Below are 12,712 nucleotides of genomic sequence, written 5' to 3'. Positions count from 1 at the left end.
TCTCTCTCTCTCTCTCTCTCTCTCTCTCACTCTCTCACTCTCTCACTCTCTCACTCTCTCACTCTCTCACTCTCTCACTCTCTCACTCTCTCACTCTCTCACTCTCTCACTCTCTCACTCTCTCACTCTCTCACTCTCTCACTCTCTCACTCTCTCACTCTCTCACACACACACACACACACACACACACACACACACACACACACACACACACACACCTCCACATCTCTTCCACACTCAGTCACTGCCCCTTTTGGGGCTGAAAGAATCACCAACCACTCAAGCTCAACCAACACCATTCAAACTGCCTCCATAAGCTTCCTCCAGATCCAAAGTGAGCCTTCAAAGTAACCTGGATCACTCTCTCACACATCATCCTTCTTTCTCTTCTGCATACTCCAAGTGGAGTAAGAAATGCATAAAAGGAATTGCCAATATACCCTCCACATCCCGCCTCAAATGGCTGACAAGAAACTCGCCAACCCTTCTCCCGATACTCCGCTTCCAGCTCACCATACTTTCCTCTCTTCTTGTCATGCACCTCCGCCATATTCTCTTCCCAAGGTATTGACAATTCTCCAAAGATTACCTGCCTTATTGCACCTGACCAGATGGCAATGTCAGGCCGCAACCTTGTCATGCAGATCTCCTTCGGGAATACCATTTGCAGTTTAGATCTGCCACCACCAGCCAATCACAAGCATTTGGTAGACCTCTTCCCTTCCACCTCCGACTCCTTCCACCTCTTACCACCTGGTCCTCTTTCACAAACATCACCCCTCTCCCATCAGCCTCTTCCTCCTTCTCCACTCCCCACTCTCTCAATCTCATCACCTCTTGTTGCACCATCTCAACTTCCACTGCAAGCACTTGTACATGCCGCCATCTATATCTTCCTGTTGAGAATGCTACTGAGCAAGCACTCAGTACATGCTGCATCATTCCCTGACCTCCACACCAAGAACAGCTCTCCTCCTGCACCAATCCCCACCCCCTCAAGTTTGCTGATGATGAAAGCACTTCATACGTTCCCTACAACAGGGAATTCAACAGTATTGGCTCCATCCTCCAAATTTCTTGCCATTTCAACGTCCTCCCCTGCACACCTTCCCACCAATTCCAAGCACCTTGCTGTGCCTGTCCAACTGCTTTCACATATCTCCTCTCTTCCTCCTTTCTTCTCACCTCCCTCTCAAACCATCTTTCTCCTTTCTTTCACACATGCCTCCCCCATAGATCATGCTTCATCCACTCCAAACCCTGCTTCCCATGCTGTACCATTCCCATCACCTCCTCCTGTTGCAACCACTCCTCCATTTCATCCACCTCTGCTCTTGCATTCCACTTTTGACTTTGTCTTCTCTGGGAGAGCATTATTCATCACTGGATCACTCAAATCCCACACCATCATGAACTCCCACACCCTCACCACCTTGTACTCCTTGGTTATCAATGTGAAGGGAAAGTGGAGTTATCCACACTGATCATAAAAAGCAAACCTCCTCATAAACCCACTCACCAAAACCTCCATCATTTCTACAAGCCCATTCACAATATCATAAACCTTCAATGGTTTAATGAAAGCACATTAAGAATAAATAACAAAGGTAAGGACATGAAATAAGGGTCAAATGCGATGTCGATTTTTAGATACAGATACGAGGGTGGGTTTGACCTTTCTTCTTCTTCTTTCGGCTGCTCCCGTTAGGGGTCGCCACAGCGGATCAACCGTCTCCATTTCACTCTATCCTCCACATCTTCCATTGACACTCCAACCACCCGCATGTCCGCCCTCACCGCATCCATGAACATCTTCTTTGGCCTTCCTCTTCTCCTTCTGCCTGGCGGCTCCATCTTCAACATCCTTCTCCCGATATATTCCGCTTCCCTCCTGTGCACATGTCCAAACCATCTCAATCTCGCCTCTCTCACTTTGTCTCCAAACCGTCCTACCTGCGCAGTCCCTCTAATATACTCATTTCTTATCCTGTCCATCCTCATCACTCCCAACGAGAATCACAGCATCTTTAACTCTGCCACCTCCAGCTCCGCTTCCTGTCTTTTTTTCAGCGCCACCGCCTCCAAACCATACAACATAGCTGGTCTCACTACCGTCTTATATACTTTCCCCTTCACTCTTGCAGCTACCCTTCTGTTCTTCATAGCAGTCCTCACTTCATCCTTACTGATCCACCCCACTTCCAGATTCACTATCTCCACCTTTTCCAACCTTCTCTCTCTCTCTCATTTTCTTCATTCATCAGCTCCTCAAAGTACTCCATCCACCTTCTCAACACACTCTCCTCGCCTAACCTTAATCACCCTAACCTGCAGCACATCCTTCCCAGCTTGGTCCCTCTGTCTTGCCAATTGGTATAAATCCTTTTCCCCTTCTTTTGTATCCAACTTCTCATACAGCTCGCCATATGCCTTTTCCTTAGCCTTTTCCACCTCCCTCTTTGCCTTTTGCCACCACTCCTTGTACTCCTGCCTACTTTCTTCATCTCTCTGACTATCCCACTTCTTTTTCGCCAACCCCTTCTTCCTTGTACTTTCCTGTACTTCCTCGTTCCACCACCAAGTCTGCTTATCTTCCTTCCTCTGTCCAGATGTCACACCAAGTACCTCCCTAGCTATCTCCCTCACCACTTCTGCTGTAATTGCCCAATCATCCCACCCATCTTTACCACCATCCAACACCTGTCTCGCCTCCTCCCTAAATTCCACGCAACAGTCTTCCTCCTTCAGCTTCTACCATCTGGTCCTTGATTCAGCCCTCACTCTCTTCCTCAACCTCACCTCCAAAATCATCTTACAGACCACCAATCGATGCTGTCGAGCTACACTCTCCCCTGCCACCACCTTACAGTCTCTAATCTCTTTCAGGTTGCATCTCCTGCTTAAGATGTAATCCATCTGTGTGCACTTTCCTCCACTCTTGTACGTCACCCTGTGTTCCTCCTTCTTCTTGAAATATGTATTTACCACTGCCATTTCCATTATTTTTGCAAACTCTACTACCATTTGCCCTTCCACATTTCTCTTGTTGAGACCGTACCTACCCATCACCTCCTCATCCTCTTTATTCCCTTCCCCAACATGCCCATTGAAATCTGCTCCAATCACCACTCTTTCATCCTTGGATACACTCTCCACCACTTCATCCAACTCACTCCAGAAATCTGCTTTATACTCCATCCACACCCCATATGCGGTGCATATGCACTGATGACATTCATCACCCCTTCAATATCCAACTTCACACTCATCATTTGGTCAGACACCCTCCTCACCTCCAATACCCTCTTGACATAATCTTCCTTCAGGATTACCCCGACACCATTTCTCCTCCCATCCACACCATGGTAGAACAGTTTGAAACCACCTCCAATGCTCCGAGCCTTACTCCCCATCCACTTGGTCTCTTGTACACACAGTATGTCCACCTTTCTTCTCTCCATCACATCAGCCAACTCTCGCCCTTTGCCAGTCATCGTCCCAACATTCAGAGTTCCAACTCTCACTTCCACACTTCTACCCTTCCCCCTCTCCCACTGCCTCCGGACTCGCCTTCCCCCTCTCCTTCTCCTCCTTCGCCCAGCAGTAGCACAATTTCCACTGGTACCCTGCTGACCACCGGTACCGGTGGCGGTCGTTGGTAACCCGGGCCTCGACCGATCCGGTATGGAAATTCGTTTTGTTGTCCGCATAATGATTTGGCATCGGTTTTTACGCTGGATGGCCTTCCTGACGCAACCCTGGTCGCCTCTTACGACACACAGGGATATGGTACACCTATTCTAACCAGGGCATACACCGGGCCCAGTACAACTGGTACTCGTTTCGCCGACCTCGGAAGAATGGTACTGGTACTCATTTCTGCAGTGTGTATATATATATATGTATGTATATATATATATATATATATATATATATATATATATATATATATATATATGTGTATGTATATATATATATATAAATATATGTATATATATATATAAATATATATGTATATGTATATGTGATATATATATATATATATATATATATGTATATGTATATATATATATATATATATATATATGTATATGTATATATATATATATATATATATATATATATATATATATATATATATATATATATATATATATGTATATATATATATATATATATATATATATATATATATATATATGTATATATATATGTATATATATAAATTCAGTGGCCCAACGGGGCTTGAACTCAGGACCTTTTGGGTCCCAAGCCGCTGCCCTAACCACTGCGCCAACACCAGGCTTTGGGTTTGAGCTTTCTAACTATTCTAATTAGCGATGCATATCTGAAATGACATTTAATTATTTTACGCTTCTTCATAGCATTTAATGTGGAAATAACTATGCTATGCTATGCATTTATTAACCCCGAGCAATCATTTCCACAACAATATAAAGCTCTTTCTAACCACTGACTCAATCTCTCACTCACTCACTCATGTAAACGTTCATTACCTTCTTGGTGGGGTAAAAATCTGAAATTTTGCATACTGATGCAACTCAAAGGCAATATCCCAGGGAAAAAAAAGCACAAAACCGTCGGAAAATTTCTGGAAACAAAAATATCCAAGGGTAAAAGTGGGCCAGTGTAGCCTTGGTCTGCTTACTGCGGATCACGTGACCAAACACAATGAAGCATACACTCAGACTGGGTGTGAGGCAATGCTAATTCGCACTCTTCCACCTCTTATTTTCTAACTGTGGCCATATTTACATGAAAAATACGTATAACTGAAAACTTTTAAACAAATTGCTCATTCCAATCGCTTATGCTTGATTTATTTGAGTAATATAGCTGCTTATAGAATGCAAGCACAATACACTTCATCAAATATATATATATATATTTATATATATATATATATATATATATATATATATATATATATATATATATATATATATATATATATATATATATATATATATATATATATATATATATATATATATATATATATATATATATATATATATATATATATATATATATATATATATATATATATATATATATATATATATATATATATATATATATATATATATATATATATATATATATATATATATATTTGTTATGGCTGTGGAAATTCGCATTACACCTTAAAGAGTCTTCAGGTAAGATATCTCAATAGGTCAATGTGTAGTAAGCCCAAACCCGTTGTATAGAGGGAATTTATATGATCCATCCCGGCTGCAACGCTTTGAGTTAGCCATTTTTCTGTTCTATCTTTTATTTCAAACAAACAAAAACCAGCAACGATGCTCGTAGGTTTTCCCACCATTTTTCCCCGCGCTTGGTGTGAAGGAAGGGGGAAGGGCAGCTCACCGCCGATTGGTGGATGACCAGCGTGAGGCGGTCGGGGTGAGGGAACGCCCCTTTTCGAGAACCTTCTCAAAGGAGGGTGGAGCCGAAAACGGGGCGGAGCGAAGGGCGGAGCCGCGCGCTATAAAGGATGGACACGGGCGGGGCGCGCTCTCTCTCTCTCTCTTCCTCCACTCTCTTCCTCCTCCTCTTCCTCTTCGCTCGTCTGCAGTGGTGGTCTTTTGTCGCGAGAGCTTTTTGTCGTCCGAGAGTCTTGAGTCTCTTCTCGTTTTGGCCCTCGTCTTCGAGTTCCTGTCGTGTTGGTCCTGTGCTCGCGGTTTGGCGGGCGACCTATCCACGGAGGCACGGACGGCAGACGCGACAGCGCCGGTTGTGTGGTGGACCTGCGCGTCCGAACGAGGAGTGCCGGAGAGGGTTCGCCGACCACGAGAGGAGGCGGGGCCATGCGCGACCACGCCGACGGAGACTCGACGGCCCACAGGGAAATTGCCACTTTGCTTTTCCTTTGGGTTTGTGTAAATGACAGTGGGTGGCGCCTGTCTCCGTTAAAATAGTATTGTTTAAGTGTTGCCGTGTGTACGCGTAGTCGGTTGTCGCTCTGCATTTGCTTCTATTGTTTTAACTGTTTTATTTGCATTTTTCTTTTGCTCTATATACGTGCCTTACGTGCCTTCTATGTGAAATAAATGTGCATTGTGTGAACTTGTTCCCGTTTCGCTGCGTCCTTTCCTTTGTTTGAATTTCCATCTTGCATCATGTAAGGGGTTCGTAGTGGGTTTGAAACGCCCGGTAATTAATCGGAACCGTCGAGGCCGACGATAACACCGCTCGGTTATCACTGTAGCACGGAACGGACCGCTTAAGCGGTTCGTGTCCGGAGTCGGCTTGTGGCGTGGTACGATCGCCCGGTCGACCACTTGCGCAGGTACTTGGGTAGGTCAAATTTGGCGAGCAACCCTATCCTGTGCAGGTGGGCAATTGGCACGATTGTGGTGAGGTTAAACCCCCACCCGTGACTAGCTCCCGGCGTTGTTCCGAGAGGGTCACGACTGAATTGTCCGTTCCGGTGGGCGAGGCAGCCGCCATTAGAGTCGAGCGGCCGATCGCACGCCGGCGGGCGCAAATTCACAACAATGTATATATATATATATATATATATATATATATATATATATATATATATATATATATATTTCTTCTTCTTCTTCTTTCGCATGCTCCCTTTCGGGGTCGCCACAGCAGATCATCCGTATGATCCGCATAGTGATTTGGCTTAGTTTTTTACAACGGATGCCCTTCCTGACGCAACCCTTTCACCACCTTTCTCGGCTTCACGCTGTCGAAACCAGGGCATTTAAGATCATCGGCATCTCCCGCAATGAAGCTGAGTCTTTGGGCCTCTCACTCAATCACCGCAGGTTGGTCGGTGGTCTTTCTGTCTTCTACCGACTCCTCTCCAGCCTTGCCCCCCCTGCTCTCTCTGCGATTTGTCCCCACCACATTTCCACAGGGCGCTCAAGGTCCGCCAACAACCCCCTTCTGGTAAAACTACCAAAATCACGAATCACTGCTCATCTTCACTCTTTCATTCCTCTTTTTTCCCGCCTTTGGAATAAACTTCCTCACTCTATTCTTTCCCATTCTTCCCTCCAGGCTTTCAAAACAGCTGTTCACCACCACCTCTTATCTTCCCCCATCCAAATCCTCGATCTTTTCTACCCCCGATAATCCACCCAAGCCCACTTCCTTCAATTCTCCTGCTTTCCTTCCTGAAAGTCCCTGAAATGTCCATCTTCTCTTCGCCATGTTCCCCGTCCCATCCCCATCCCTCTCCCTTCCACAGTTCACCTAATGTGTCTGTTCCCCACTGTTTTGTCCCTTCCACTCCCGCCCCTCTTGTCTCATGCCTCCTTGCTGTGAGTTGTGTGTTCGCTCTCATACGAGCCTTGACCAAGGTATACAAAAAAATATAAAAAAAAACCCTGGTCGCCTCTTACGACACAGGGATATATATATATATATATATATATATATATATATATATATATATATATATATATATATATATATATATATATATATATATATATATATATATATATATATATATATATATATATATATATATATATATATATATATATATATATATATATATATATATATATATATATATATATATATATATATATATATACATATATATATATATATATATATATATATATACATATATATATATATATATATATATATATACATATATATATATACATATATATATATATATACATATACATATATATACATATATATATATACATATATATATATATATATATATATATATATATATATATATATATATATATATATATATATATATATATATATCCCTGTTTTTCGTTGACTTCCTTTTTCAAAAACACACACACACACACACACACACACACACACACACACACACACACACACACACACACACACACACACACACACACACACACACACACACACCTAGTGGCGCATGCTTGCACACTGCAATCAACGACTCAGGTGCATCCTGTGTGCATCATAAAACATAATAAATAAAAGCTTTATTTTATATTTGATGATGTGGATTGTGAGAGAGGGAAATAAAAAAAAAAAATATATATATATATATATATATATATATATATATATATATATATATATATATATATATATATATATATATATATGTATATATATATGTATATATATGTATATATATGTATATATATGTATATATATATATATATGTATATATATATATATATATATATACATATATATATATATATATATATATATATATATATATTTTTTTTTATTTCGCTCTCTCACAATCCACATCATCAAATATAAAATAAAGCTTTTATTTATTATGTTTTATGATGCACACAGGATGCACCTGAGTCGTTGATTGCAGTGTGCAAGCATGCGCCACTAGGTGTGTGTGTGTGTGTGTTTTTTTTAAAAACGAAGTCAAGGCTCATTGAAGAGCTAGAAAATAAAATGGAGCAGGACACAACAGAACAAAAGAAACAGTGGAGAGAGAGATGGGTTGGAGGGGAGTGGGAAACACCAAGAGCAGCATTGAAGGACAAAATTGAGGTGTACAAATAAGGGGACAAAATGAATGTATACAAATAGGGGAGGAATGAGGAATACAAATTCTTATTTTAATGAGGAATGAGGAATACAAATAGGAAGGATGCATGGGTTGGACAAGGTGGATACAGAAGCAAACTCGGAGGGAGAAACTGGATAACGGGGTTCAAAAGATCATGGTTTTGGAATGGGGTGGGGGGTGTTGGATGATCTGAATGGTGGTGAACAGCTGTTTTGAAGACCTGGAGGGAACGATGCGATTGAAGAGAATATTTAAGTTAGCTACACAGATTGGAAAAAAGAGGAACAACTGAGTGGATGTGAGTGAGCAGTGATTCTGGATCTTGGGAGTCTCCCCAGATGAGGGTTGATGGTGGACTGGGGGGGGGTGGGTGGGGGGGACATTGCACGGAAAGATCAGAGGGTGTAAAACCAGAAAGGAGGCGGTAGAAGACAGATAGCCACTGACCTCTGCGATGGGAAAGTGACAGGCCCACAGACTCAGCTTCATTGTGGGATCTTCATATAATGAGCTTCATTATGTTTTTCATTAAATATATTTCATAAATTTCACTCACAATTGGATTAGTCTTTCGTTTCGTATTTTACATGCAGGGTTACTGAAGGATGGGTGCCAAAGAGGTAAATTGTACTTCACATATTACCTTCATGCTATAATCACATACTACCCGTCTTTGAATTCACAATTTGGGATCATTGCAATTGTCTCCAAGTATATAATTTCAATGCACGTAATAATGTAAATTAGAGATTTGCATTCAGAAGGCAGGATTTGATGCATCAGTAATTTTTTGTTTTTGTTAATTTATTTTTCAGGTGGAATGGAAACTTTCTGGAGAGGAAAATGTCAACATTTCACTGAATGGAAGGCCAATATATCTCAATGAGTCAGGTGAATGAAATGTCAACATTTCACACTAAGTGCAAATAGAACATGAAAGCATTCCATGCAAGAAAGCATGGTGACCAGTGTGTGTGTGTGTGTGTGTGTGTGTGTGTGTGTGTGTGTGTGTGTGTGTGTGTGTGTGTGTGTGTGTGTGTGTGTGTGTGTGTGTGTGTGTGTGTGTGTGTGTGTTTTATACAGCCTGCTAAGCCGGTGTGTTACATTATGCAACTGTTTAGCAGAAGAGGCTTTTTAAAATTTAAATTGTTCCTGGCTGCTCCCGAACTGTTTTGTGCACCACAGACAGGTTAATATGTAGCAGGCATTTCCTGTTTCCTGTTGGTCAGGATACATGCAGCAAGAGCTGGTGTAGCACTTGCTTCCTGATGCTCACTACAGTGATGGGGTCAGATATATATATATATATATATATATATATATATATATATATATATGCATATGCATATATACATATACATATATACAAAATGAAACATAAAGTACATGACATCAGTGGCATACTGTTATCTTTGTCTGTTTGAAAGAGTCGTCGGGCTGAGGCCTCTGGATTGGAGGTGACGCTTTGGCGTTGGACTTTATGTCCATTGGAGATCAGGGGAGTGCTTGCCTCCATTTACCCACCAATTGCATCATGTGCCTTCTGGTTGAATGGTTTGCATCAGCAGGAACAATCGTCTGGGTGGCAGACGGATGATTGTTCTTTGCGGATAATGTGGTTTTCCCATGTGAGACATAATCCGCCTGCGATGCTCACCATAACAGCCAGGAGGTGTGATTGATATTCGTATGTATGTATGTATGTATGTATGTATGTATGTATGTATGTATGTATATGTATATATATATATATATATATATATATATATACATATACATATACATATACATACATATACATATATATACATACACACATACACACATACACACAAAATCATGTCTCTCACCTGTAATTGGAGTGAATAACCAATCAGCTCTCACCTAATCAATTATTATCCGAGGTGGCTAGGATTTCTATAAATTAACCCCCATGCTCCTCCAGCCAAAGAAAGCTGTCTTTTTCAACTCCATCAGCTATTTTTTTTCATTGTTCAAAAGTAGATCAACACCAATCAACTATCAGCTGCACAACTTCAATGCAGGTCCACTATTATGTTGCAAGAACGTCTTGGAAGTCCAAGCTGTCTTTGGGATTCTGCTTTGGAAAAATTGAGCGTTGATTAAAAAACGCGTTTTTTTATTTTCAGACCGCCATGTGACCTTGACCTTTAACTCAGAGGGGTATGATATTGTTGCGGATTCGCGCCCGCCGGCGTGCTGACGGCCACGTAACTCGAATCGCGGCACGTCGCCCACCGGACGGACAATCCAGTCGTGACCCTCTCGGACTAACGCCGGGAACCAGTCACGGGTGGACCTTTCGGTCTCACCACAATCGTGCCAATCGGCCCCCGCGTGGGATAGGGTTGCTCGCCAAACTCGACCTACCTAAGTACCCACACGGAGGGTAGACCGGGCGATCGCACCTCGCCGCAGGTCGACTTCGGACACGGGCCACTTTAAGCGACCCGTTCCGTACTATCGAGATAACCGAGCGGTGTTATTAGTCGGCCTCGACGGTTCGATTAATTATCGGGCGTTTTAGCCCACGACCAACCCTTTATGTGAAGCAAGATGAGATTCAATGAAAGAAAAGACGAAGCGAAGCGGGAAAACAGTTCAACATGAAGCACATTTATTTCGCGATGAACGGAAAGCACACATATACAATTACACCAAAAGCACATGTAAAGGAAGAAGAAACACAATATTACACAAAAAGCAAATGCAACAATGCAGATCTATCCGACTACCGAGCACACGGCAACACTTATACAATTTTACTTCACAGACGGCGCCGACAACACATGTACCCAAAACAAAAGAAAAAGAACCACCCTCAAGGATGAGGCGGGCCTGGGGCCGAGACCGGGTCGGGCCTACCCGTCTGATGATGAGACGCGAAGTGGCGGTGGTGCCTCAACTCCGCGGGCCTCGCGGACAGTGTCTGGTAGGGGGTGGGAAAGGGGCCCCCTTTGTCGCACTATCTCAGCGCGGGGGGAAACAGGAGGGGGTTGCTGATGCTCGGGGGAAGGAGGATATCACCCTGTCTCGGGTCCCGTGGCGAGCGTCTCCTCCTCGACCTCGGTCGCGTTGCTGGCCTCTCCCTCTGCAGCTCCCGGCACCGACGCGAGCACCCCCTCGTCCGCCTTCGCCACCTCTCCACAGCTCCGTCTACTCACCCTCTCCGTCTCCTCTCCTGGCTCGTCCCAACTCTTCACTCTTGACTTCTCCCACTTCTTTCCAGCTCCACCGAACACTCTCTTGAACTCCGCACAACTGCCAACTGAACTGAACTGCCTTGACTGACGAACGCAGCCGTTTATATAAGCCCCGTGGCTTCGCTCCTTCACCTTTGACCCTCTGCCCCCGACCCTTCACCTCTCTAACTGGCTCCCCATTGGACCGAGGAAAAGTGGGCGTGAATGCTTTTTGATTCATGAATTTGCATATAGCGTCCTCACTCCAACGCCCTGGAGGCGGGGCCAAATCGCCCCAGCTCGCCGATAGGACGGAACAGAAGTGGGCGTGAGTCGTTTTTGATCCGTTTTTCTTTGGAAAGTCTGTGATGTCTCTGAACACGCTGCTCGGTGCGCGCCCCGCACGAGTCCAGCATCGGCGCCCACAAGTGGCGTGGGAATGACGGTGATGCGATGGTGGCGAGTTGTGACGGTAAAGGTCGTGGCTGTTGTTGTGAAGCGGCGTTGTGGTTGGTGGTTGTTGTTGTGAAGTGGCATTGTGGTTGGTGGTTGTTGTTGTGAAGCGGCGTTGTGGTTGGTGGTTGTTGTTGTGAAGCAGCGTTGTGGTTGGTGGTTGTTGTTGTGAAGCGGCGTTGTGGTTGGTGGTGGTAGTAATGGCGGCTGGTCCAAAATAAAGATAGTAAAAGAAAAACGGCTATCCTGAAGAGTCGCAGCCTGACTGAATGACATTTATTCCCTCGAAACAACGGGTTTGGGCCTAACTACACATATACTTACAGAGATATCTCACCTAAGGGACCTGAATGGTGGTTTGTGAATTTCGTCAACCACAACACTACCCCCTCCCATTTTTACAGACTCGTCCCGAGTCGTCAAATTTTCGTGTGCCATCATGTGTAGTTTTCCCCTAGTACATTTTACCTATGGATCCCTGAGTACGACATTCATGGTATTCGTGTCC

The 12,712-nt window shown here is 43.4% G+C and overlaps 1 protein-coding gene across 1 annotated transcript in view; it reads left to right on the top strand.

Annotated features, from left to right (window-relative positions):
- The window catches only part of LOC147018733 (uncharacterized), a 127,272-nt gene that overhangs the window by 37,870 nt on the left and 76,690 nt on the right, over window positions 1–12,712 (top strand). Inside the window, exon 19 of the mRNA XM_085898745.1 lies at window positions 9,364–9,439. Within this exon, the coding sequence (XP_085754871.1) occupies window positions 9,364–9,439 (76 nt within the window). The remainder of the gene's footprint in view (window positions 1–9,363; window positions 9,440–12,712) is intronic.

This window comes from Eptatretus burgeri, chromosome 10, assembly GCF_056783735.1.
Source record: "Eptatretus burgeri isolate ZD-2024b chromosome 10, Ebu_testis_v1, whole genome shotgun sequence".
Classification (NCBI taxonomy): Eukaryota; Metazoa; Chordata; class Myxini; order Myxiniformes; family Myxinidae; genus Eptatretus; species Eptatretus burgeri.
This window is presented reverse-complemented; position numbering and strand designations above follow the sequence as displayed.